Source organism: Scomber scombrus, chromosome 15 (genome assembly GCF_963691925.1).
Source record: "Scomber scombrus chromosome 15, fScoSco1.1, whole genome shotgun sequence".
In the NCBI taxonomy this organism is placed as follows: Eukaryota; Metazoa; Chordata; class Actinopteri; order Scombriformes; family Scombridae; genus Scomber; species Scomber scombrus.
The window spans coordinates 8,064,542-8,089,206 of NC_084984.1; the positions used below are offsets into that span (position 1 = coordinate 8,064,542).

The 24,665-nt window shown below is 39.2% G+C and overlaps 1 protein-coding gene across 1 annotated transcript in view; it reads left to right on the top strand.

Moving 5' to 3' along the window:
• arhgef28a (Rho guanine nucleotide exchange factor (GEF) 28a) overlaps window positions 1-24,665 on the top strand; it is a 41,708-nt gene that overhangs the window by 2,614 nt on the left and 14,429 nt on the right. Inside the window, exons 2-20 of the mRNA XM_062435120.1 lie at window positions 3,525-3,669; window positions 3,764-4,141; window positions 7,281-7,470; window positions 8,258-8,447; window positions 8,908-8,977; window positions 10,657-10,703; window positions 10,879-10,951; window positions 15,153-15,262; window positions 15,383-15,660; window positions 15,745-15,928; window positions 16,032-16,143; window positions 18,811-18,853; window positions 20,625-20,748; window positions 21,484-21,619; window positions 21,708-21,763; window positions 22,911-22,971; window positions 23,134-23,269; window positions 23,358-23,473; window positions 24,371-24,511. Of these exons, the coding sequence (XP_062291104.1) occupies window positions 3,525-3,669; window positions 3,764-4,141; window positions 7,281-7,470; window positions 8,258-8,447; window positions 8,908-8,977; window positions 10,657-10,703; window positions 10,879-10,951; window positions 15,153-15,262; window positions 15,383-15,660; window positions 15,745-15,928; window positions 16,032-16,143; window positions 18,811-18,853; window positions 20,625-20,748; window positions 21,484-21,619; window positions 21,708-21,763; window positions 22,911-22,971; window positions 23,134-23,269; window positions 23,358-23,473; window positions 24,371-24,511 (2,590 nt within the window). The remainder of the gene's footprint in view (window positions 1-3,524; window positions 3,670-3,763; window positions 4,142-7,280; window positions 7,471-8,257; window positions 8,448-8,907; window positions 8,978-10,656; window positions 10,704-10,878; window positions 10,952-15,152; window positions 15,263-15,382; window positions 15,661-15,744; window positions 15,929-16,031; window positions 16,144-18,810; window positions 18,854-20,624; window positions 20,749-21,483; window positions 21,620-21,707; window positions 21,764-22,910; window positions 22,972-23,133; window positions 23,270-23,357; window positions 23,474-24,370; window positions 24,512-24,665) is intronic.

The window sequence follows — 24,665 nt, forward strand, 5'->3', positions numbered from 1 at the left end:
TCAGTTATTTTTTGGTATTATTTTGTAACAAGGGGTGTATACGTCTTTGAAATGAAATGCGTTTGGCACCATGCCAGTTTAATGACATCCTTTCTGACATGCAGACTATTAGTGTCTCATTTGCACAGCAGATTAAATCAGAGGTATGTGTCTCAGCTGAGTATGAGAAAAGGCACTCCAGTACTGTCACATCCAAGATTCCTATGAGAGTTTCTTTTAGCTTGGATTTGAATAGCCTAAATGTCACTGTGATATTGCGTGACTTGGAAATATTTAAAACATTTTGAAAGGAGTTTGAAAAATGATTTGCTTGATGTATTACCTTGTGTGAATGTTTATGAAACGACTAAGCAAGTCAAAGTTGGTCAAATGGTCCAAGCATATGCCTTTTTCTCAGCCCTCTGTTGGTAAATGATCAAAGCCAAATCATTAAGTCATAATGATTTATTGTGACTGTAACATAAGCCTTTTTTTCCCTTTTTTTTTTGTTAATTCATGTGAGGATCCATCCATTGCAAAGTGTGGAAGAACCTTTAATGTGACTGTTTCTCAGCTGAAATACTATACTGCAATTCTACTAATATTTTGTAAATATTTCAAACAGTAAATGCCGGTACCCGCTGACGTCAGGCTGTCTTCTCACTACAGGGAAGTGACTGTTATTGGAGCTGTTTTTGTTGTTGCGGTGGCAGAGATCTTGCTCCCCTGACGTCACTTATGTGTTGCACTCAGGAGATCACGGCAAAAAGCTCTAGAGCTGATGACTTCTGGTTTCCTGGAGACAACAGGCAGTTGATCTGTTGTTGTTTTTCACCTCTGAACTGACAGCACGTGGAGGTTATAAAATCATGGTTACCTACAGTGTATTAGGTGTTTTTAATGAGAACAAATAATGAACAAAACACCCCCTAGTTGTTAAGTCATATTTATGAAATCTACAGCATGGTTGCCTTTTAGAGTTATATCAAACAGCTATTGCATATGATAAACATCTCTATAATGTGTTCAATAATAAACACATTATACCTGACCTGAAACTGCCCATATGTGAGGTATGAGGTTAAACCACAAGGTGTTGAATATTTCATTGTTACTGGATCAGGCTGGGTCATGATGAAGCCCTGGAGAAAAGGCCATAGATCACATCAGCCTGATGTCTTATCACCATCCAACCATCCTACTTTCTGTTCCCCAAGGCAACAGAGACAGAGTTAGGATCAATGAAATTCTGTCTTATCAAATTGTGCCTGTGTAAAGCAATATTATCTGAGGCATCTGCAGATGGTTTGGACTTAAGTGGGAGCCACAGCCACCTTGGAGGAGTGAAAACCAAATAAAGAGATATTGAAAAATAAGCGTTCACATGTAGTCATGTGTCTTTCATAAACCTTTATGATCTAATAGCTGGAGGACAATTAAAAAAATAATAAAACACCACAGACAGGTAATGGATAAATATCATTGAATGTAACATGATATAACATAATAAGACTCATCCAATGACGATTAGTAGGAATAATTCTTGTGATAATGGACATGATGTATGTCAAAATCTCTACAAAAAACTAATAAAATGTCAATGGTTACTTTTGAAAAAATAAAAAGGGTAAGTTATGTCACAACTGAATGAAACATTTTTCAGAATGACCTAACCACCCTTTTCAGAAATCAGGAAAGCTGCACGAACCACAGACCAACATCTTATCGTTTTGTTATGTGGAAAAACAATCAGCGATAGCATTAACAGTGGTAAGTGTGCACTAAGTGGTAGTGCCGCAAACCACTTAGCTCACACAACAAGCTGAGAAACTGCAGCTTGAGTCACTCTTATCAGTCCGAACCAATAGCCTGCTTACACGAGAGGTCAGTCACTTTACTACCTCTGAACCACTACAGACTGGATTTTAACAGCGACTCATGAAACCTCCAAGAGTTCAGGGGCAAAGAAAATAAAAGGGAGACTGAGTCAAAAATATAGATAGATATATATCTTTACAGGATTGTTTTTGTGAAAAGTTTTGGTGAAATATTCATGTTCCGCATAGAAGGAATCCCCCTAATCTGATAATCTCTTTACCTTTCCTCTAGCGTCACCAACAGGTCGACATTTTTGTTTCCTCATGAAATGTCTCGGGAAATTAATTTTTCCCCCCACATTGATCACTACAGTATCACAGAGTCGTTGGCATGGGTGACTTCTAGTGTCGTTAAAGACAATTACATAGATTTTATTTAATTCATGCACAATCTTAACTGTAATTATTAACTGTGTATGCTTCAGTCTGTTGTATTTAGCTGCTATCATGCTAAAATGTTACAGATATTAAAACTAAGGGTGACAGTAATGCAATGAGGAGCCACAAAATGCAGTACCTAAAATAGTTTAAACATGATAGATGTTTTAAAGTGTTAACAATTAGGGTACATTAAAGGCAGAGTCAGTCATTCTGGTGTTTATTTATACGGTTAATAAGTTCAAAACACACACACAGCAGTATACTTGTGTAATTTAAACAGCTGCCTGCTTAGATTATGCCACAGAAACAGACTTGTTTGTTTGTTTCCCATTTACAGAGCCAGTGCTGTGTATGGACTTTTTTTTTTTGCAGTGCTCACAGAACAGACCTCCAGTAGACCATGAAGAGATTGTTTGCTGAATTTGACAAAAAAGTGTATTGAACAGCCTTTCTCCAGAATCACTGACTCTACCTTTAAGGATAGCCCTATGGATCACAAGATAAAACCCCTAAGCTGAACACAAGAAAACTGGAGATAAGGATATTGCACAATCTTGGAACTCCAACTATGCAATCCCTCTTGAACTTGAAAGATCTCTAAGCAGACCCTCTTGGAAAGGTCAGCCACGGGAGGATAATAGTACTTTGTAGGGTTAGCTAATAACTTGTGTCTTTCCTATGTTGATGTTGACAACAAAACACATTCACTTTACAAATGACTTGATGTCCCTGCATCAATGATTACATATTACAAACATATATCAGATGAAACGAATCATGTGAGTAATAGAGAGACCACTTAGAGAGAATTTTGTGTTTTTTGTCCATGTTTAGATGAGAGTTGTTGGGGGTTGTCAGGGAGATGCAGTAAATAGCAGAGCTTAGATGAGGTCAATAAAGGGTAAAAAAAGGCCAATGATGTAACAGAAATAATGAATCTCATTATGAAGGTGGATCATGAAGTAGAGGCTCAGTGGTGTGCAGCGGACTCCCATTGTGAGAAAATGACTGGTGTCCTTCTTCCTCTTTTTCCCAGCTGCCTCATTTTTACCCCTCCATCTATTACAACACATACAGTGAACTTTTTTAAACTGACTGAAATTAGTCTGAACTCATGAGCTGGGCGATAAGAAAAGACCTCTTACAAATGTTCACCTTAAATTGGAGCTATTAGAATGTGATAATTGAGTAATTATATTGGATAGGGAGCGATTAAAGATGCCTCTATTTTTATTATGAACCATGTGTAGGTGCTTAAATGATTTGCTTTTCTTTTTCTGGTTGCAGGGACAGGTGGAGGCCCATGTAATGTTACAACCCATTCCTCCAGAAGACGCAGAGTTTTATGTGGTTCTACAAGGCTCTAGACTTACCCATGTGACTGAAGCAAAAAGAGGAGATGATGGACTGACTCTGTCTTTCACAGCTCCTGGTAAGTCCTTCTGTCAGCCTTTTAAAAACACTCAGATTTCTTTCTTTACTTGTCATCGTCTCACTTCCTCCTGTCATTATTTTCTCTCCCATAGGCCATGACCTTGTGGAAGTTGTCTCTGTCACACCTTACTTTTACACAGAGGACCAGGTCAAGCCCTGCAGGGGTGAAGCATCTCTTGAATATGTCAGGGATATTGCCCAGGAAGCAGCAGAGTACCTGAGTGCAAACAAGGACCAGCTTGGCCCTCAGAGCTACCTAGAAGTCTTGAAGAGGTTTTCCACGTGGGTGCAGGGAGATGACAAGGAACTCACTGCTGGACCATTAGATCGCATTGAGGAGGATGTACGGCTTAGACAAAGTTCAGGCGATGAAGCAGATGTCAAACAGCTGGATGAGAGGATCACACAGGCTATGGCTAACATGGATTACCCTCAGCAGTGGAAAAACACTGACAAACAGCCCAGAGAAGGTAATGAAGTAGGAAGTGAGAGTGTAAGTCACGTGTTGTGGTTGGTCTTCTGTGGCCAGAAGTACTTTTTGTAACCACTCCAGATTATCTGTGATGCTTTCTGACACAGACAGATGGATGTGCATATTGAGTTGCAGGAAACATTTAAACAAAAGAAACCAATCCGGTCTAAACCAAACACCAAAAAAGCACATTCAGGAGGTTTGTATCTGTGTGGGTTTATTTCAGTGGCTCAGACAAGTTCAGGAAATTTCCATAAGTCTCAGTTTGTGTTCCGCTACTTCCTGGATCGTCAAGGTCAAAATGTCAGGGATTCCCCTCTGCTCAGCTGACTTGAAGAGTAGCAGAAAGTAACTCTTAAACAAAAGAGAAAAATAGAGAAAGAGAGAGAAAAGTATTTCCCCCCCATTTATTGTTATCATTGTTTTGTATTCAGAGACATTCCTAAACCTCTGGTTCACGGAACAAAAAGACAAACAATATTTTGCAACTTAACTCTTGGTTTTATTTGCTCAAGTTTTGAAATATTCATCCTGTTTTCAATTAAACTATTTCTTAGGAAGCTGGAGGTCAAGAGTAACAGGAGACTGTTTCTGGGAATACATGTTGCTATTCATTTTTTTAATCCTTACATGCAAAAGTCATCTGAAACATACACTCTTCTAAAAGTGAGTGAACATTTTTGGTAATGATATTTAGTTATTTGCATAATCTTTGCTAATAATTTGAATTCTACATCAGCGTTATATTAAGGTTGTAATTTTTTGTGTAATTTTCCTCATCAAATGTCTATCAGACCTGTCTACTTACCTAGCTTGTCATGGCAACAGTATTTATTGCTGCTAATGTTAGCTAGCTATAAAATAGGGTAATTTGAGTATAAGCAGATACTCTTAGGCATAAAAGAGTAAATGTTTTGTAACAACTACCAATTCAGGAATATCAGTTTTTCTAGTATGCAAATATAAGCTAAATAAATATTAATCAAATGTAAAAATGTCTTGCTGTGTCAAATATTGATGCTAATAACAGTTGAGTTGTTGTCCATATTACTAGCGTTATATACCCAATAAAAGTAAATGAAAGAAAGTTAAGTCTGTAGGTAATGCATATGATTTATGTGAGCACTGTTAATGATATTTCATTTGTTTCCAGTGTATTGAGGTCTAGATTTAAATCTCACAACCTCAAAGCATGGACAAATTAAAACCAATACTATCCTCATAGCCTCATACCATTAGAGGAATGTTATAAAGTATAATTTATTGTAAGTCAGATGACAAACTCTTTATCAAAAAAGTTATATTAGTCCTTTGGGTTAATATCATTACTCTATCATGGCTACTGTGTATCATTGTTCTGTTCAAGAGATTTCAAACCCTACATGAGATCTGACTCCACAGCACAACTCCTCCATCACATGATATGCAGGACCAGCCAGCCAGCCAGGCAGGCAGAGGCCGGTGTGCTCCAAAGACGGAGCAATTACTGCCATTATTCCTCTTCACTCAGATTAGAGTTGTCTTGCAGACCTCCGTGTCTATTAAATCAACTCTCACAATCCTCCTCTGCACTGCACTCCTCCACCTTTACACCACAGCTGTCTCAGAGTTGTTTTTGGCGTCTGGCCTCAGATTTTATTATTTATGATGTTCCATTATTTCAAAGCAGTGAAGTCTCTCCTCATTATGAAGAAATTGTGGTGGAACACTAACAGTATGCCAAGGTATTACTGTGTGCACAAAAAGAACATTTGTGCATTTCCAGATTTAAACTAAGAGATTGTGTGCCCTAGTGTGAAAAGTGAGTGTGAAAAGTTTGAGTTGATGTAGTCGGTACAGATGGCTTATACAGCTCCAGACTGTTTTGTATTCAGCATTGTAAAAGGAAATGAGTTCAGAGACAAACTAGAGCACACAACAAATGCACATGTCCTGTTGATCCCAGTCCTCTCATTAGACAGCAGTACATTTATGTCCATGGCATTCTTAGAAAAAACTAATTTCCATGCAAAACCCAGGCGAGGTGCACATGCAAATAGCTGCCAGCCCCTAGTCCTTTAGTGCACTAGTCAAATTTGACAATGACATTCTTGTTTGCATGAAGGGTATGTTCAGTATTCACTCTCCTCAGTCTGCCGAAACTGGGTCACAATTAACGACGCCATTGTGGAGGTGATGGGGCGTTTCAGTTCATCTCAGGGCTCCGGCAACAAATTGGAGGGAAAAGAGAAAATAAGAGTTAAATTCTTCTGCACATTGTTTCACTGTCCGAAAGATAGCACCATGGCAACCTTCAGCCAGTCTCCCACACTTAAAGGAAAGGCCCAAAGATAAAGTACCTGTGGTCCTCTCTTAATGAATATTTTATCCTGTGCGTACAAAACAACAAGGGTGTATTGTGTATGCAGGATTTGTGCTGACTGCTAAGCAATGATCTGTATTACTGTTGGTGCTCCTGTAACATATTAGCTGGTGAGTGCATGTTAAAACATCAAGATTTACAATTGGAATTGTGATTATTTATATGCCCTTATACTTGTTGTTTATATGCCCTCATACTCTACTGCACACGAGGCATGAGGCAGCAACTGTTTTACAGCAGGTGTTAGCTCAGTAAAATATCCTGTTTTTCTAGGTAGTAATATTATTGATAGACTGTGGACCTTGCATAACCCAGAGTACTTCATTCCTTCATCTGCATGGTATGCTATTGCAATACATTCCATACATAGCCAGCAGATGATCTGTGTAGATCTGTGAAGGTTGATGGAAAGGTTTACATAAGTAACCTCAAAGTGAAAGTATTTGCCACATGGCGACATGTTGGCAAACTGTAAGATTATTCCTTCAACTCCAGTATGCTCGATTGAGACACTAAAATGCTGAATGTTCAATCGCTTTACGCTGCCCTGCATAAAACATTTTCCCAAATCCTGGAAAAAGTGTAGGATTTTTAGGAAAACCTTTAGGAAATACCGCATTTTATGTCAGCAGCGTATCTGACTATAAATCTCCTCCTCATTGTTTTCCTCTCTCTCTCTCTGTCTCTCTCTCTCTCTCTCTCTCTCTCTCTCTCTCTCTCTCTCTCTCTCTCTCTCTCTCTCTCTCTCTCTCTCTCTCTCTCTCTCTCTCTTTAGCTGTTGAACTTCAGCCCAAAGAAACTCTCCTTCACCTTGCAGTGCGCTTGGGTTTGGTCCATCTCTCCCGTTTCTTAATTCACCAGCCAAGAGGTCAAAGGGCATTGACTTTGCCCAATCAGGAGGGATACACACCTCTCCAGCTGGCTCAGAAGGATGGAGAACATGCCATGTTCAGGGTGCTGGCAGCGTAAGGCTTTGATTTTATCTGTTTTACTGTAATACTTAATATGTTCTCTTTTACTCTCTCAGACAAACATCTTTAATTGCTTCCAGGAGCCATTGGAAAGGAAATTTCTTGCCCTACTTGAGAAGTTTAAAGGCTTTCTGGAACCTTTTTATTTTATCGCAAGTAAAGTTCAAGCTAATAGTTATTTATTCTATTAATAAGCTGCTAGAAACCACACATTATCAAAGAGGATTTGTCATGACTTCAACATTGTTATAAGTGCAGGGAAACCCACCACAAATTTGCCAACATCAAACACTTCTGAGCCATTTCTGAGTAAATCTGCTATTTTCCATATGGAAAATAACATGCATGCCACAAAAACCCACTCAACCAGCAAAGGAAAACATTAAAGTCACAAACCATCTTTGTTAAACAGACAACTACAGAAAGCTACTCAAGCAAAGGAAATCACGACACAGTGTTGCTATATGTATGATAAGTCATACGTGTAGCAACTAAGGTCATATTTCAAAATACTCAACTAAAAACCTGAAACGTGTTTAATCACTGATAATTATTCTGCATTTCCTCCTGCAGTGATAATAATACAGATAATGCTTGAGAACCTGTCAGTGAATATAAATGAAATCAACATTTTCGCATATGATAACTAATGAAGACTTCAGATAAGGCTGATTCATAGGCTAGACTCATAGTCTGCATTCATTCACTCAATGTTAACCTCACATCTGATAATCTTTATTCTAATTTTGTTCACTCGTACCTCTTTCTTTCACCTTATCAGACCTCCAGGTCCTGTAGTCGGCCCCATTCCCGGTGTATGGTGTGTTTGGTCAGACAGCTCCCGCATGATGAGGTTTTGTCCTGGGACGGACTCATTGACCCTGACTGTGCAGGAGTCTCCCAGCAGCTGCTCTCAGGAGGGCATCATGTTCCTCCGAGACAGACTGGGAGACCACAGCGTCCTCAAACTGGTGAGAGCAAACACGGAGGGAACACCTTTATTTAAAAGTCTATTATTGTCACATCTACTGCCAAATAAAGGAAAGAAAACACTAAAAAAATATTCCCATGCATCTCTGCGAATGATGTAATGCGTCGTTGCTGTCGAGATAAGGCCTTTTCCACAGGTTTTGTTCGGGCTTGTGCAAACAGCAAGCCCTTGACTCTCACACCCTTTAACATGCAATCAGACATTGTGATAAGAGTTGAGCAAGTTAACAAGTAAACAAAACACTGCAGCCTTTTGCAGCTGGTAAGTCAGAGGGAATGAGTGGCCAACCTGAATGAGGCACACGACACATGCCAGGATGTTGTGCTATTAGCATGTAGAGAATGAACCCGCGTGACATTTTTGAAATGTTTTATCATATTATTTAACCTATATGATTGACAGTGTGATTGTGTTAATGGAATATCTGCTCTTTGTTTCAGATCTCTGTGCTTAGAGCCGACAGTGAGGTTGAAAAGAGGGACAAAAAGGAAGGGCATCCTAGCAATGAAGGTAAGCTGACCTTTTAAATTTAACTGAAAGCTGTATCAAGTATTAAACCTCTGTATAAAGTAGTATTAAGTAGTCATTTATCATCCTTAGACCTGCTTACAGCAACCTGATAATGACGTTTGGTTACAAGTGAGTCACAGATGATTCACAAGGTACTTTTCATCCGTAATCCACCTGCATAAGGAAGTAGTTAAGCACAACAGCATTAGCAAATAAGTACCTGGAAAAAGTACTAATAATTGTTAGTAAGAACCTGTAATTACTTACTTCCCTCTCTTTCTTACTGTAAGAGTCTTTTTCTTCACATTACACAGTCATGAGAGAGGGATGAGCTCAAGACAAACATGTGTTATCTGTGTTCTCCTGTATGTGCCACACATTACCTGTCACATGGAGGTTTCAGCTGTGTAACCCGACCTAGGAGAACAAAACATCATACACACACAGAGCAATACACACAGGCACACACACACACACACACACACACACACACACACACACACACACACACACACACACACACAATTACATACATACATACAGAGTGATGTAAGTGCACAAAGACTCATAGATGTAGTATTGTGTAGTGCTGAAATGATTAGTTAATTATATCTGACTGAAAATTAATGAACAATTTTGCTAACAAATTAAACATTTAAATAATTTGTGAAGCAAAAATGCCAAAGCTTTGCTGGTTGTCAGCTTCTCAAGATAGTTCCTTTCCCTGTTTTATGTCACTCTGTATTTAATATCTGTGGATTTTGGACTATTGGTGAGACAAAACAAAAATTTGAGTTTCGATTTGTTTTACTTTTTTTGACATGTTGGAGACTTATTATTAAAATAACCCAAAAAATAATCATAAACATATTAAATAATAAAAATTATCTTTAGTTGCAGCGCTATCACGCTGGGCCTCTGCATGCACAGACAGCTCATATTTGCTCTGTCTGTGTGTGGCGGTATGTAAGTGGAGATTTTACTGAAGAGTGGTGGAAAACAAACCGCCGCAGATTCACTTGAGCAAACATTTGTACTCCCTGACATCCATCACATACAGCCCAAAAAGACTAAGAAAACACTTCCAACAGACAGCATACAAGCCACACTCTCCTTTCCACGTGTGTTTGTTCTTCCTCAGAGAATACAGGGAAAACTTAAGGGGGCAGATTGTGTTTCTTTTACTGGGGGTGACTCACGCTGGCATGCAGCCACACACAGAGAAAGATCCATGCAGATCTTTAACAATACTGCCACTACCACTTTTATTTTTCTGTCTGTCTCTGGTTCATGCACATGCACACACATGTTCTGTATCTCTCGTTTAACCTGTAGCCACTGTTTTTGGTAACCATAGAGATGGCAGCTGGCACTATCGACTCATAAAGGGAAGCAGGAAGTGTACCACAGTATTGACCTTAACCCTGTCCCGACTTCAGCAGCCGTCCATTAATCCTCTCGAAATAACAGCCTCACAGTAGGGAGTTTGTGCTCTTCCTTTGGACCTGCTGCTTTGGACGAGCACAACATCTCATTGGCCAGTTTTCCGTTCCTGGAGAGAAGAGTCATAACCAGAAGACCTGATGCCGTGCCGTCCACACCAATCTTCTTGACAGGAGGAGGAGGGTATTAAGTGTGTCATGCATCAACTTCTGGCTAAATATTTTTATTTTTCACAGGCGCTAGCAAGGAGATCCGAGCGGAGGAGCATGTGCTGGTTGACAATGTGAGTATGCAGATGTATATGTGAGTCTTGTTGTGTGCTGTAAATGTTTATAGATTTCCCTCTTAAGTTTGCTGCCGGTCGTTGTGCGTGTATTTGTGTTGTTTCCAAGTAAACGATACTTGAATTTGCCTAAGAGCCATGCTTCCTTTGTGGTTTTTTCTTGGTTTGTTTAAAGGTTTTTGAAGAACAGCTTGTTCTCTCTTTGGATGACGACGACGATGAAGAAGAGTACCCATCCTCATTATTTGGTAATTTTCCTCTCTTCTCTTCTCTTCTCTTTTCTTCTCTTCTCTTCTCTTCTCTTCTCTTCTCTTCTCTTCTCTTCTCTTCTCTTCTCTTCTCTGCTCCGTAAACACAATAGTGAGTTATCCAGACAAAAATACTGTTTCCATTTTAATATTATGGCAATAATACGATGACATTTTGGCTTAAATTCTGAATGGGTAATCCATAAAAAAACACAACAACATATCTGTGGCTGTATTGAACAGAAGGGTGTGGGAACAATGCATAATAAGCTGTTTGCGAGCGCCCTGACTGGAATCCGTTTCTCTTGTGACGCTGGCACAATATTCAGAGCTCTGCTTTGAATCACATCATAGGAAATCAATACTCTTAATGCTTCACAGACACAGGCAGGGATGCACTTTTTTTTTAGGTTCAGGCAGTTTTCTTTGATTTAGCAGTTGTTTTATCACTGTGTGTCTTAAGGCGGTGCAGGTTGAGGTTTTATCCACTTGGCCTTTGCAGTGACTCAGTCTGAAAATACTGGAATCTGCCCATATCACTGGGACAAAGACAGAAATGGGGTCAGACTTGTCCCACTCAAATTCTGTCTGAGCTGGGAGATGCCCCCCTCTGGCCTGTCGCCCTGCCACCCTCCCTCCCTCCCCCGACTCCCCTTGGTCGGACAGTGGAGCTCTGTACTTAAAGTGAGAGTCGGAATGTTAACAAGCTCAAATGCTACAGGCTTACAAAAGGTGACATTTTAGGTGAGACACATACATTAACCTTGAATTCTCTTCAAATGCACATGTGCGCACAAGATTATATAAGCTCAGCGAACGCAAACACTGGCCTAACTCGTAAAACTTGGAGGAGGATGTTGAAATTTTTTTTAGGTGTTGACACGGTTACTGTGAATGCTATTTTCTTGTGTGTTGTTTGTGGGAAGAATGAAGTGTGCTGTAAACTCCAGAGAGACTAGGCTCCAGAGTTGCTGAATAGAGCCCATAAATTTGTGACCACAAGCTGAAGTGTGTGTGAGTGTGTTATGATAATGTGTCTTCGTGCTGATGAGTGACAACACAGGGGCATTGATCCCCGTGTTTTCAGCTCAAGTGGATTGCAGATTTGTTTGTGTGTTGCTAGTAATATGACTCACTGTCAAGCTGAATGCTTTGGTTGTGATGACAGTGCCTTGAGGCCTCTGTGGTACAAAGTTGTCATCCAGAGTTATTTTTCCAGATCTGTCGAAATGATCATGAAGGTTTTCTCTGTATTCGCTGACATAACTCAGCAGTGTCAGTTATTGTTGGAGCTAGCTTTGGTCAATTAGTCTACCAGTTGAGACTGGTGCTGCTTCAATCTCTCCATCTCGAGTGAAGATTTTGTGTAAAGATGCATGCACATCTGAACAAATACAAGGCAGGTGGAGATGTATAGAGAAGACAAGTGAAATACAATGAATGAATACGAGAACTCCTGCCTTGTATGTTTGAGTTCCATGCTAATGTCTTCACTGTGTGAGAGCAGCAGAGAGGAAATGCCTCTGTGGTGCCCAGGATTTCCCTTACATTAGTGCAGGCATGGCTGGTCCAGACATCAAAGCCTCTGTGGAAAGTGCACACAGGGCTATGAAAATGGCATCTCATCAAAAGGTAATTTTCCACATTGTTGTAAACCCCTAGCACTGCCACCATCACCACCATCTTCTGTACAGTTGATATGTACACTACAACTGTGTACATTTATTGCACACATAAATTGCTTGCTTGCACTATAATTCTTTATACTTCTACTTTATCACATTTCATAGATAAATATTGCACGTTTTACACTTTATTACTGTTATTTGACAAGTATAGTTACTCGTTACTTTGCAGATTGTTTATACAAAACATATAATAATATATAATACAGCACCTTTCATACATGAGATGCAGCTAAAAGTGCTTTATAGGAGAAAATCAAATCAAAGACAAAGGTATTAAAAAGACTACATGAGGGGCAATTCTAATACAGCAATAAAAAAGAGCAATTAAACAATACAAAAACAGTTAAAAAAAGCATAAAACGGGTATATAACGATTAAAGAAGTATCAAATACAAACAGTGATTTAAAAAAGTAATTAAAAGCAAGATCATAAAAATAGGTCTTGAGCTGTTTCTTAAAGCCTTCAACAGCTTGTCTAATTAGTTGTGGGAGTATCTTCTAAACCTTGGGTGCATTAAAACAGAGGGCTGCTTCACTACGCTTTTTATAGTTAATTTTTTGCAACATTTAGCAAGCCTGCACCACACGACCTAAGGGGACGGTTATGAACAAACTCAGATAAGCAGCTAGAAATGTATGAGGGTGCTGAACCATCAAGAGCCATTGTAATGACGATAAAACTGGAGTAATGTCTCTTCTGGTTCTTGTTAAAATCTGGCTGCTGAATCCTGTATGAATTGCAGTCTATCAATAATTTTTTTGGGCAATTCAGAATAAATATATTGCATTATAATAATTCAGGCGAGAAAATACAAAAGTATGAGCCATATTTTTGGCTTCTTTTTTGACTTGTTCTGTGGTGCCAGAACAAGTTGGAAGTCAGAGAAGAAGATATGACCAACTTTATGATACTCTGTCATGGATTAATGGATTTTTAAATTTTGTTAAACTCAATATGAAGCTACAACCAGCAGCCAGTTAGCTTAGTATAGCCTTTTTTTCTTATTCGACTGTTCCAGTTAGTTTAATTTGGTACAAAGACTGGAAATTGGGAGACAGCTTTGCTGGCTTTCTCCATGAAGTCACTGCACGCAGCCAGGAAAAAGATTGGAACATAAACCAAAATTTTTTTTTTTTTACACTTTGTTTTGGTACTGATTAAACAAACGAGATGTAAGGTGTTGATTAGTGAGTTTTTAGGGATGCTGGTACCAGGTAGATTTTGTTATCTTTGAGTAGAGCCAGTGAGTAGAGACTAAATACCGTTGTTAGGCATGTTTTACCCAGTATCCATGATGACCTGGCCCTACTCTGCCTATGAATGGTTCTGACCACAATCTTTTTATCCTAACCCTAACCATCTCACTCCCCGTGCCTAAACCTAACAAACTGGCCCTCGGGTATTTTTGTCAGATGTCATGGAAGCATGCCCAGCAAGGGTAATTTAGTCTTTCTCCGAGCTATGCTAGCTATTTCCAATGTTTATGCTAAGCTCAACTAACTAGCTGTTGGCTGAGGCTTCATGTTTAGGGTACATTATAAATGAGAGTGGTATCAATCTATCAAACATCTCTTCTAAATTTTCCCAAGACAGCTGTTTATTTCCCAAAATGTTAAATGATTCCTTTAAAATACCCAACAGTAAATAAAGGAGTTCAAATGAGTTCCACCTTGGGGTGACCTTGTACTTTGGAGATTAAGACGGCAACCAGAAACCACAATGAAAAAAAAAGGAAAGTCTGGGATGATGAGTCCTCAGGTACAAGAACGTAAACCATGTGTTAAAACGATGGTCTTTATTTATGACTATTACAAAGAATGAGTGTCCATAAACAACATTCGGCAGGAGACGAAGTACACGAAAGAGAGAATGTCATCGTGCAAGTCAATAATCTACTTTTTTCCCCAGAAAATAGTCTGTTTGTACAGATGATATGTGGAGGTTTCTATGAAAACAAGCCTTTAAAGGTCAAAGAGGGAGTAGGTATGCAGTGTCTCATCACATTTTCCTTTCCTCCGTCTAAGCCTTGACATTTAAGCCATGAAAGATCAATGAATTATTGTGAAACGATCCCAAATAACAAGAATGAAGTAGAACAGAGGGCTTATCAGAACAGTCTGAGCAGCCCAATATAATGGCATGTTTGGTAATCGTATATTTCTCCTTTTTGGCATACCTGCTTGAAGTTTTTTGGTTGCCTGGTGTCAGACTGTGAAATTTGTTGTCTGGTTTAGATATCTGGTCATCTCACGCTTCTGTAAGAGCTGCTCTCTGCATACAACCAGACACATGCTATGGTAATCAAAAGTGGCCTCTCACTGTGTTCTGTGTCAGTAAATCATTCAGCAGAATAAAAACCAATATCTAGTAGTTGTCTGCATCTTGTAGAGTGAATTACTAAGTAGTTGATCTGAACTGGGAAAAGGGAGGGGAGACAATGTGAAGTAGTCCGTTTGAATTATTAGAAACTATTCTGAAGCTATTCTGAGATTGTGCTGTATATTTATTACAGTAAATGGGCATCCCATGCAGTCCAATGGAGTTCAAAGCCAGTTCTCCCATCATGCTACAGAACCTCTGCTTTCCATGATCAACAGCAGCAATCAGACACAGCCGACACAGGTTGCGTATAATCTCTTTCTTCAAAAGGTTATTTAATCTTTTGTTATTGCAATGCTACTGTTTTATTTACATGATCTTTCTGTTGCACCTTTTCTCTTCTTTCTTGTGTTTTTGCCTCAGGCGGATGATGCCGACACAAGGTGCAATATCAGCGGAGTGACGAGTGACAGCACAGCGACTGACAGCGGATTATGGGACACAGTGGACTCAGAGGATCTCCTGCTAGCCACTGATACGCCTCCGCCCTATTCAGAAGACTTCTACCCTCCCTCTGTACCCTGCTCTCTCCCTCTCCAACTCTCACGTGCTGACCAGGCACTCTCCAGGCTGAGCCGTCTCACCTCCCCTGAGTCGACCAATCAGAGAGACAGTCCGCCCATGGACACCTGCGACCTCAGGTATTAAATATCATAGAAATTCAGAGGGTAAGCGTTCTGGCTTCCAAGGTGTCTCTGTGTGTAACCGCTCATTTGTTATTTTAGTCCCAGTCTAGTGGCTCTGGAAGTGGACAGTGAAGAGGACAGCATTGAGCCAAAGTCACCGCTTTCCCCGCTCTCCTCAGATGTTGAGAAAAATGAAGACAAAACTGAAACCAATACTCACTCCCCTGACCTTACTTGCACTCGCAGCCAGTCTGCCTCCTCAGCATGTGAACCCGCCACAAAAGTAAACAGACTTTCGTCAAATATTTCCACTTTCAATTTATATCACAAAAAAGTATTGCTGAAGTCTTATCTTCTTGCTTCCAATTATGTCTTTCTTTGTCTAGGAACTGGGTGACCAGGGGATACGACTGCGCTCTTATTCCTACTCCTCCTCGAAAATCAGTTTACGTCCTTCTCGTTTTGCCCGGGACAACCACACTTTAGATCCCAACCCAGGTCAGTAACTCTGAGACTGTTAAACCACCTCACACTCTCACCTACTTAGAAGCTTGATGTAACGCATAACTAACAAGGCCTCCATGAACTAACTTCACTTGTTTGGTGTGTCTCTAATGGTGCAGTCTCACAAGATTTGTTTTTATGGTCTGTTACTTTTAAACTAGCTTTCAAACGCAAATAACCTCACTACTAATATACAGTACAGTCAACTCCGAGTAAATGTATGATTTGTAATAAATTGACTTGATTTTGGTGAGTATATGCTTTCTTGAGAGTTAGATAAGAAGATTGATGCCACTCTCTCCTGGTTCCAGCTTCTTATCGAAAAAAAGTGATGTTGAACCAAGAGTTATGTCTATCATCACATCAAAGTCTCAGCAAGAAAGCAAATATGCACTGTATAGTTCCCAAAATTTCCAACATTTTCTTAGGATTCTACTTTGCTTTTTAAAAAATATTAACAATAACCCATTAAATATTGTTTTAAGAGCTCTCAGTCCAGAGTTGACTGTACATGGTGATAGTTGACACGCTCCATAGTTGATGTGTGAGCAGCCCTCTGTCCACTGTGCCCTGTAGATGCCGTGCTCCACAGCGTCAGCCACAGCCGATCTCTCCTTCAGGCCCTATCTCTGTCTAAATCTCTGTCTCTGCTCCACCCTGGTAGTAAGTACTGGACACATGCAGCCGTCACACTGCGCTAACGCCCAGCATAGCCGGCATGTCGCTGTCAGTGTCAGTGCTTATGTGTGTATGTGTGTCGGTGTGTGTGTGTGGTCAAGGTTATTATTGTAAACAAATTCAATGAATATCTGACTGCATACAGAGACAAAAAATGAGTTAAAGGGGTAATAATCAATATTTTTATTAAGAAGGAATCAAATTACAGTCGATAATGTGAAGGCTTGCTGGCAAACCCACAAAAAATTATCAACTGACTCTACAGTTCCCTACAGCTCATTCAGCTCATTGTTTTGATATTACTGATTTGGTTCAGTGCTCTCATCAGCATTGTTTTCAGCTGCAGCAGGCAGCTGTTTCAGCAAAAAAGCTCTGCGACTTGCCCAGCATCAAATGGCACACACTGACAGACAAGTTGGCAACTAGTTGGTGAATCTAGTGGAGCATTTTGCAGCTAAAAAGCCAGACACGCCTTTCAGAAGTTGATGGAGGACTTAACCCTCATCATACCAACATACAAGGACTACTGACTCGGGTCCCTGGAGACCCCAAGAATCAACTACTGTAAGAAACAACTGGCATAGCAAAAAAATGTTTTAAACTTATTTCTTCTCTAAACATAATTGTTATGTAATTAACGTAATCTGAAAAAAAAGATCATTATTGTTTTAGGAAAGTTACAGTTAATTTGCATATTGTGTAAAATGATGGGTCATTGAAAGAGCACATCAGGAAATCTGTGTCTGCTGCATCTTTGCCTATCTCCTTCAAAATAATAATGTGTCCCTACACCACGTGATAGTGTGTGATACTTTTAAATGATATGAAGTCTTTAGGAACAAATTGATTGACAAAATCCTAAAAAATTGGAATAACAGAATAAAACACCTGTGAGATATGACAGAAAGTAAACCTGAGTATTGGACTTACATCATCTTAAAAGGTGATAATGTCACAGTTGTTTACAGCTTGTTTCTGAGGCTGAAAGGTCTGTTTTTGCAGACTGGTACATGTTGAATTGTTTTGCCTGGTCCAAAATATAATGACCACAACAGAAACATGATCCTAAAGTTTTGTTTTGATCCTGTGTGTGGAGGGGGCAGTACTATTCTATTATGACTGCCACCTGTTCTCCAAATTTATGGGCGCTTATCCAACAGGATTTAAAAAAACAAATGATGTACCCTGCCTAACCTGAAATGAAACCAACTGCCTTTTTCCTTTAATTATCTTAAATTACAATATATGAAAGTGTTTGGTAGAAATAGCTTATACTGAAGCATAAAACCATCACAAACTGGAGTAGAAGTCACAATATTTTTATATATCAATACTAAAAACAATGAGTTTGAATTAGAAAGTGGGACTAAAAGTATAATCAAAGCAAAAACTAAATTAAAATCATGAAACTATAATAACCTTGGCGTGTGTCTGAGCAGATCTGTGTCTGTGTATGCTTTTTCTAATCATGACACAGCTCGACTGTAATCAGAATAACAGCGGGAGCACAAGAAGAAATCAAATTTGCAATGATGAAATGAAAAGACTGATTGCTTTGCAGCCCGGCGAGAGATATGAGGATTCTCTGAGGGGTCGGCACTTTGTGTCTGTCTGTGCTTTCAGCTTTCATATGTATCTCTCTGTACCGGTGACGTACCTGAGGATCATCTCTGTCACTTTGCATTTCAATCGTTGTTATGTTCAGATGCTTTCATATGTTTCAGTTCAGACGGCAAACTCTTTCTCTGGCATGTAAATGAAACTTGCAAAGATTTTTTATAAAATCATGTAACTCTAAAACAGTCTGAATTTGAGAATAAAACATCTTAATTTGCTATGAATTCCTTCTTTCTTAAATCATTCAGTCCACAGGGATTAATCACCAGATTTGGTACAGCGGGTGCTTTTACTGTCAAACGTGTCATTAGGTTTTTTGATTTAACAATTAGTTCAACAACTTCTCCCAACTCTTTATGTCCACAGAACAAAGAGCCTCCAGTATATCAGAACAGGCACATGAGAAAAGGTATTTATACTTTACATTTTATTTATCTCTTTCTTTTTGCACTTGCATTGTATTCCTGAAGCTTTTCAGTGTTGCTCTGTGCTAACATCAAATGACTCAGCCTTTCAGGTTGGCCTCACTCATTGAGGCTTTTGCTCTTAATTTAAATGACAGTATGTTTCATCAAATATGTAATCCTCATCGCCAAGAGCAAGATATCTCAGTAACCATGACCACCAGGTTGCTTGGTGACAGCGGGGCAGTCTGTGAAGTTTGCTGCCTGACTCTTTTGTCCTTGTGTTGCAGAGCTGGTTTAATGTTTGTTACTGGTGTTTTGATCCTTCCTTTCTTTCTTTCTTTCTTTCTTTTTTTTTTTTTAGTTGACAACAGTGGTTAGTGACGTGCTGATATCCATGTGACCCTGAACTACTTCCAACCCCCCCCCCCCCCCCCCCCTCCTTTTTTTTTTGTTGGTACAATGCCTTTGCCCTGTTTTCCATCTGTGGCTTACAGTGTCATCGTGTCCCAGTGCAGTTTATTCTCAGATAGGACCAGCTCCATCACAGATATGAAGATATCATTACATATAATGATTGTACTATGCTTCTAACGCACATGCAAATAATGGTTCACGACTTGACCGCAGATTCTAATATAAAGTAATGTGTAATAATGTGTTGAATCCTTATATGACCTCTGTGTTGCTTTAAGGGGAAAGTTACTGGTTTAAAAAAAGGGACATCCTTTCCCCTTCCTGTTCCACTATTTTTACTGCCACTCCATCAGGAACAAGGACAACTTTTTCCCCGTCTGCCTTTTGTCATTTAACTGCCTCATCTCAGTAGCTCCCCCTGGTGGCAGACATCGCACAGACTCAGAGATAAAAACAACCAGCATAATCTTTTCTTATATGTCATTGACTGAACTGAGCACTTTGTGCTTGTTTTGTCGTGACCTTGACCTTTGTGGCTTCACGTCAGCATTAAAATGTGAGTGTGTCCGTGTGTGTGGTGTTCTCTACAGGGAGGTTAGGTTTCGTAAGCGTGCCCAGTCTGCTGACGATGAGGGCAGCATGGAGCTGGCAGAGTCTCTCCAACACCTCACTCTGTCTGAGTTCCTCAAAGAGTATGTGGGGGTCGACCCCTGTTCGCCTGTTCAAGCTTTGCTAACCGTCCAATATAAACAAACTAACCATAAAAACCCTACAACCTATGACACATATACCACCTAATGATAACAAGCCACAACTCTCCTCAGCGGAATAAAAATAAGTCGTTATTGTCTTTTAACAGCGTGTGCACCAGAAGTCTTTCACTTGTGTTTTGCATGTTTGCAACCTCTAATATTTCTACTAATTTTAATTTACTTTCACAGCTTTAGGGTTGGAGATTATTGTGTGTTTTTCATTGTTTTGCCACATTTTCATTCACTAACAACAGGTTGTCTGTGATGAGAATGCCATTTCAATTGCTTTGCTTACATTTATTTTGCCTGAAACACCTATCTGTGAAAAATCATAATACTGGATTAGCTGTTTGTCGTGTCACTTGTCAGTTTCAGTTTCAACTAACCCCGACCCAGGTCATAAACCAGTTATTTCCTTGTGTACAATAAGCACATAAGAATATAAGCCTGCACGTACATGAGCCTGCCTTACTTTCTTATAATATCTTGTAGACTCAGCAAGAAGAAAATGAGGATGGCGTGACTTTTTAATGTCTTTTTAACAACTAACACATGAAAGTTAGAAAATTGCACAGATTATTTAAATTTTATTTATTTATTTTGACAGAATTGAAGAGGAGGAGTTGGATAAGTACAACATCCCAACCAAGGTGGAGTCAGAGAAGTACAAAGTGATTCGTACCTTCAGTTTTCTCAAGAACAGGATGGCCAGTACACGCAACAAGACAAAGGTAAATCCAAACCATAAATAATTCTCACCTCTGCGCTTCCTTGCTTCCTCAATACATTAAAATCAATCATCTAGAATATTAAGAAAAACTAATACAATCTTAAACTAGAACTCATCATTGCTCTTATTGTGCATTCAAGCCAACTTTACATGTATACCAGACACTTAACCTATTTTAATTATTTCATTTTGCCATTTATATGAGGCCAGGTGTGTTGACCCACTGATTCAATTTTAGTATTTATTCCTATAAAAGTAGTTATGGAATCTAATTCAAAGACTTTAGTGTGGTCTAGTATCCTTGATCTGGATTCAGGTAATGTGACTCTGTCTTTCTGCTTTGTGAAAAACACAAGCAGGAAATGTTTCTGGGAATAACACAAGGTCACACTAACAGACCAAACATGGTGTCCAGCCTCTTTCCTTTTAATGATTAATCCCCTGTTGTTGAGTCAGCACAGAGAGTGGAAGCCGTCTCCGACCTGTATCTGTTGTGAATGCTACGCTCCATTTCCTCGTCTGTGGACTTTCTTATAGTTTAGAAAAAGGCGGGATCCCTTCTCAGCTCGTATATCTACTTTAACACGTGGGAAGTTTACTTTACAAATAGAAACAAGACAGAGATCTGGATATGGGAATTAAGGCCTGCTTTGCTCAGAGTTTTTAGCTGTCACATTTTGTCTCCGTGTGTATGGCCTCTTTGTTTACGCCTATGTCTCTGACATGGTTTTCAAAGGGGAAAGGGAAGGACAGAGAAGCCAAGGATAGACAGACAAATGGACACCAGTTTGCAACAGGCTCCTGTTTGGGCCCCACAGTGTGCGTGGTTTGTGACAAACCAGTAACTGGAAAAGACCTTCTACATTGCCCCCGTAAGTACCAGCATAAGTCTCTACATTTATATTTTCTGCAAAAAAATGAGTGTACGTAAACTTTTAAAATGTGTCTTTCTTTTTCCAGGTTGCACTGCCATGGTCCATAAAGGCTGTAAAGAATCTGTCCCCCCATGCTTGAAAGTGAGTATTGTCCCGGACCTTGTTTCCTGAAAACATCTTAAGGCTAAGATGATCATAAAATCTGTCTTAAGAACCCTCTTAAACATAAGAGGTATTTCCCAAAATGATTGTAACTGCTCTTCCTAGATTAATGAGTAACTCGTAAACAACTCACTCGGAGGCCAAAAACATCTGAAGAAGTTCCGTAATTTGCAGGAGGAACCAAAACTTTCATGTTTTATTTAAGTTGTCATTATTTTTGTACATTTCTAAGTCTATACTTTTTCATGAATACAGATATTTTTTGTTAAGTGGCCTTTAATGTAAAATGAGTGACATTGGTGTTTAAATGATACTTTAAGTGATACTTTTAAATGATATGAAGTCATTAGGAACAAATTGATTGACAAAATCCTAAAAAATTGGAATAACAGAATAAAACACCTGTGAGATATGACAGAAAGTAAACCTGAGTATTGGACTTACATCATCTTAAAAGGTGATAATGTCACAGTTGTTTACAGCTTGTTTCTGAGGCTGAAACATCTTAAGGCTAAGATGATCATAAAATCTGTCTTAAGAACCCTCTTAAACATAAGAGGTATTTCCCAAAATGATTGTAACTGCTCTTCCTAGATTAATGAGTAACTCGTAAACAACTCACTCGGAGGCCAAAAACATCTGAAGAAGTTCCGTAATTTGCAGGAGGAACCAAAACTTTCATGTTTTATTTAAGTTGTCATTATTTTTGTACATTTCTAAGTCTATACTTTTTCATGAATACAGATATTTTTTGTTAAGTGGCCTTTAATGTAAAATGAGTGACATTGGTGTTTAAATTAGAAAGAAAAATGACACCATTGGCCAGTTTACGGTCAATTTTAGGTTCCATTTCCTCTCTTTTCTTTCTATTTTTGGTGTGCACGTTGTTTACTACCACACTTCCATGGGGCAAACAACAATGGTGACTGAATGATGCCCATATCCATAGTGCGTTCATAGAAACACTCTGAGAAAAACATTCTTAACTCCAAAGATTGATTGATATCAGGAAATAAGGCCCAGATGTGTTGGAAGAAAAACATGGTTTGTGCTGAATGTCTCTACTAGAGTCTGTCCTTGTGTCAACTGTTTATAAGCTCTAACCAGCCTCATTTGTATTACTTAGAAACTACAGGATAAGTATACTGTTACCATGGTGAAGAACAGGACAGCATCCCTCCCACAGAGTGAGTTTACAACACAAGGGTCACAACAGTCACAGAGCAATATTTCCTTTCAATCTCTCCTAATCATGTTGTGTATTAAATTTTTAATTAGTTACATGTTATTGTTGTTGCAGTGAAGATAATTATGGTCATGAAAGGTCTTTTTTGTGGCTTTTCTTGCAGATTTCACAGTGAGAGACAGCCCTCCTCAGTCTGTGATCCCCATCTCCAACTCTCCTCCTATCGTGTCCCCTAAAGAGAATAAGGACGCCTCACCTCTATCATGCACGCTCTCTGGAAGCTTCCCCAGCAGCGAAAGGTAATAAAACTCAGATTTATGGGATATGTATAATGCTGTGGTGTTAAAAAAGTTGGTATAATTTAAAACTCTCTACCCTTTGTTACAGTCGGCTCAGTGAGAGTTCAGAGACAGAGCTGGATAACTGGAAGCTGTCCAGCCAATCAGACGAACTCCAACCAACTCCTGTGTCCTCCACCTCCACTGACTCATCCTTGGGAGATGGTATGAGATGAATAAGATTCATTGTTTTTACAGATTTTTGAAAATTACCTAAAAAGAACCACATCTGTTATTACTTGGATTTTATTTCCCCAGTTACCCAAACTTTGTTGTGTTTCCTGCTGCAAGAAGATGCCAAGCTTAAAGCCTACAAGTCATCCTTGATTAAAAAGCAGGAAATGGTTAAACTACAGAATGGCTGCATTGCAATGGTTATTTTTAAAACACCATTTTCACTTTTTTAAAATCTGAATTTGACCTTTTTCAATTTTTCAAATAGACCCTTTTTTAAATTAAAAAACCCTAGGGATAAATTGAGATTGGTGAAAGCCAAGACCTGTGTCTACTTTCAGTAATGCTTAAGTGGCTATAATCAATATTTTTATAGTAACATTTTATGAAATAACTTAGTGGGATGTAAAAGGCAGAAACTAAAAGTGATGCACCAACAGAGAATAAACCTACCCTGAGTTTCCCTTCACCTTTACCGAGCTTCATCGCATCTTTCAGTGTTTTGGATTTCAGTTCACTTTTGTAGTTTCCAGCTGCAGGCAATAAAAACTCTTAAAAGTAAAGAAGTTACCGATACCTACTGTATGTAACTTCTAGAGGAAAAAACAGCAAACAAAGTTAAGGACTAGCTGGTGAACACAGTGGAGCTAAAGAGGCAGATATTTCCCCCGGGTGTTAGTGAAGATTAAAAACAGAGCTACAAGCAGAGTGAATATTGGACTCAAACTCGACTCCATATGAATCTGCTGGAGGCTCTGTTTCTGCTGGATGTGTAAATAAGTAACTGTTGATGTGTTCGGAGTGGTGTTTTTGTTGTCCCAAACTGGCCAAAAAATCTAATTGTGCAAAGATAAAAGTGATTTTGTAAATCTCTCTCTCTCTCTATAGACTGTGTGGATGGGTATATCCACAGTGACATCTTAGCTGATGCTGTGGATTTCGAGGCTGAGTCATGGAGTCTGACAGTGGAGCACAAGTTCTGCAAGAAGCAGGACAAACGAGCTGTCAAGAGGCAGGATGTTATCTATGGTAAGCAGATGTTGGAGTTGAGAAAGAAGGCCACTGGAATGTGGCATTTTCTGCCAGTGTCAGTATTTCATTTATGAAATTGCTGTAACCACATATAATTGTCTTAACATTTCTATGATTTAGTGAGAGCCAAAGCTTTTTGGATTGATTTAAT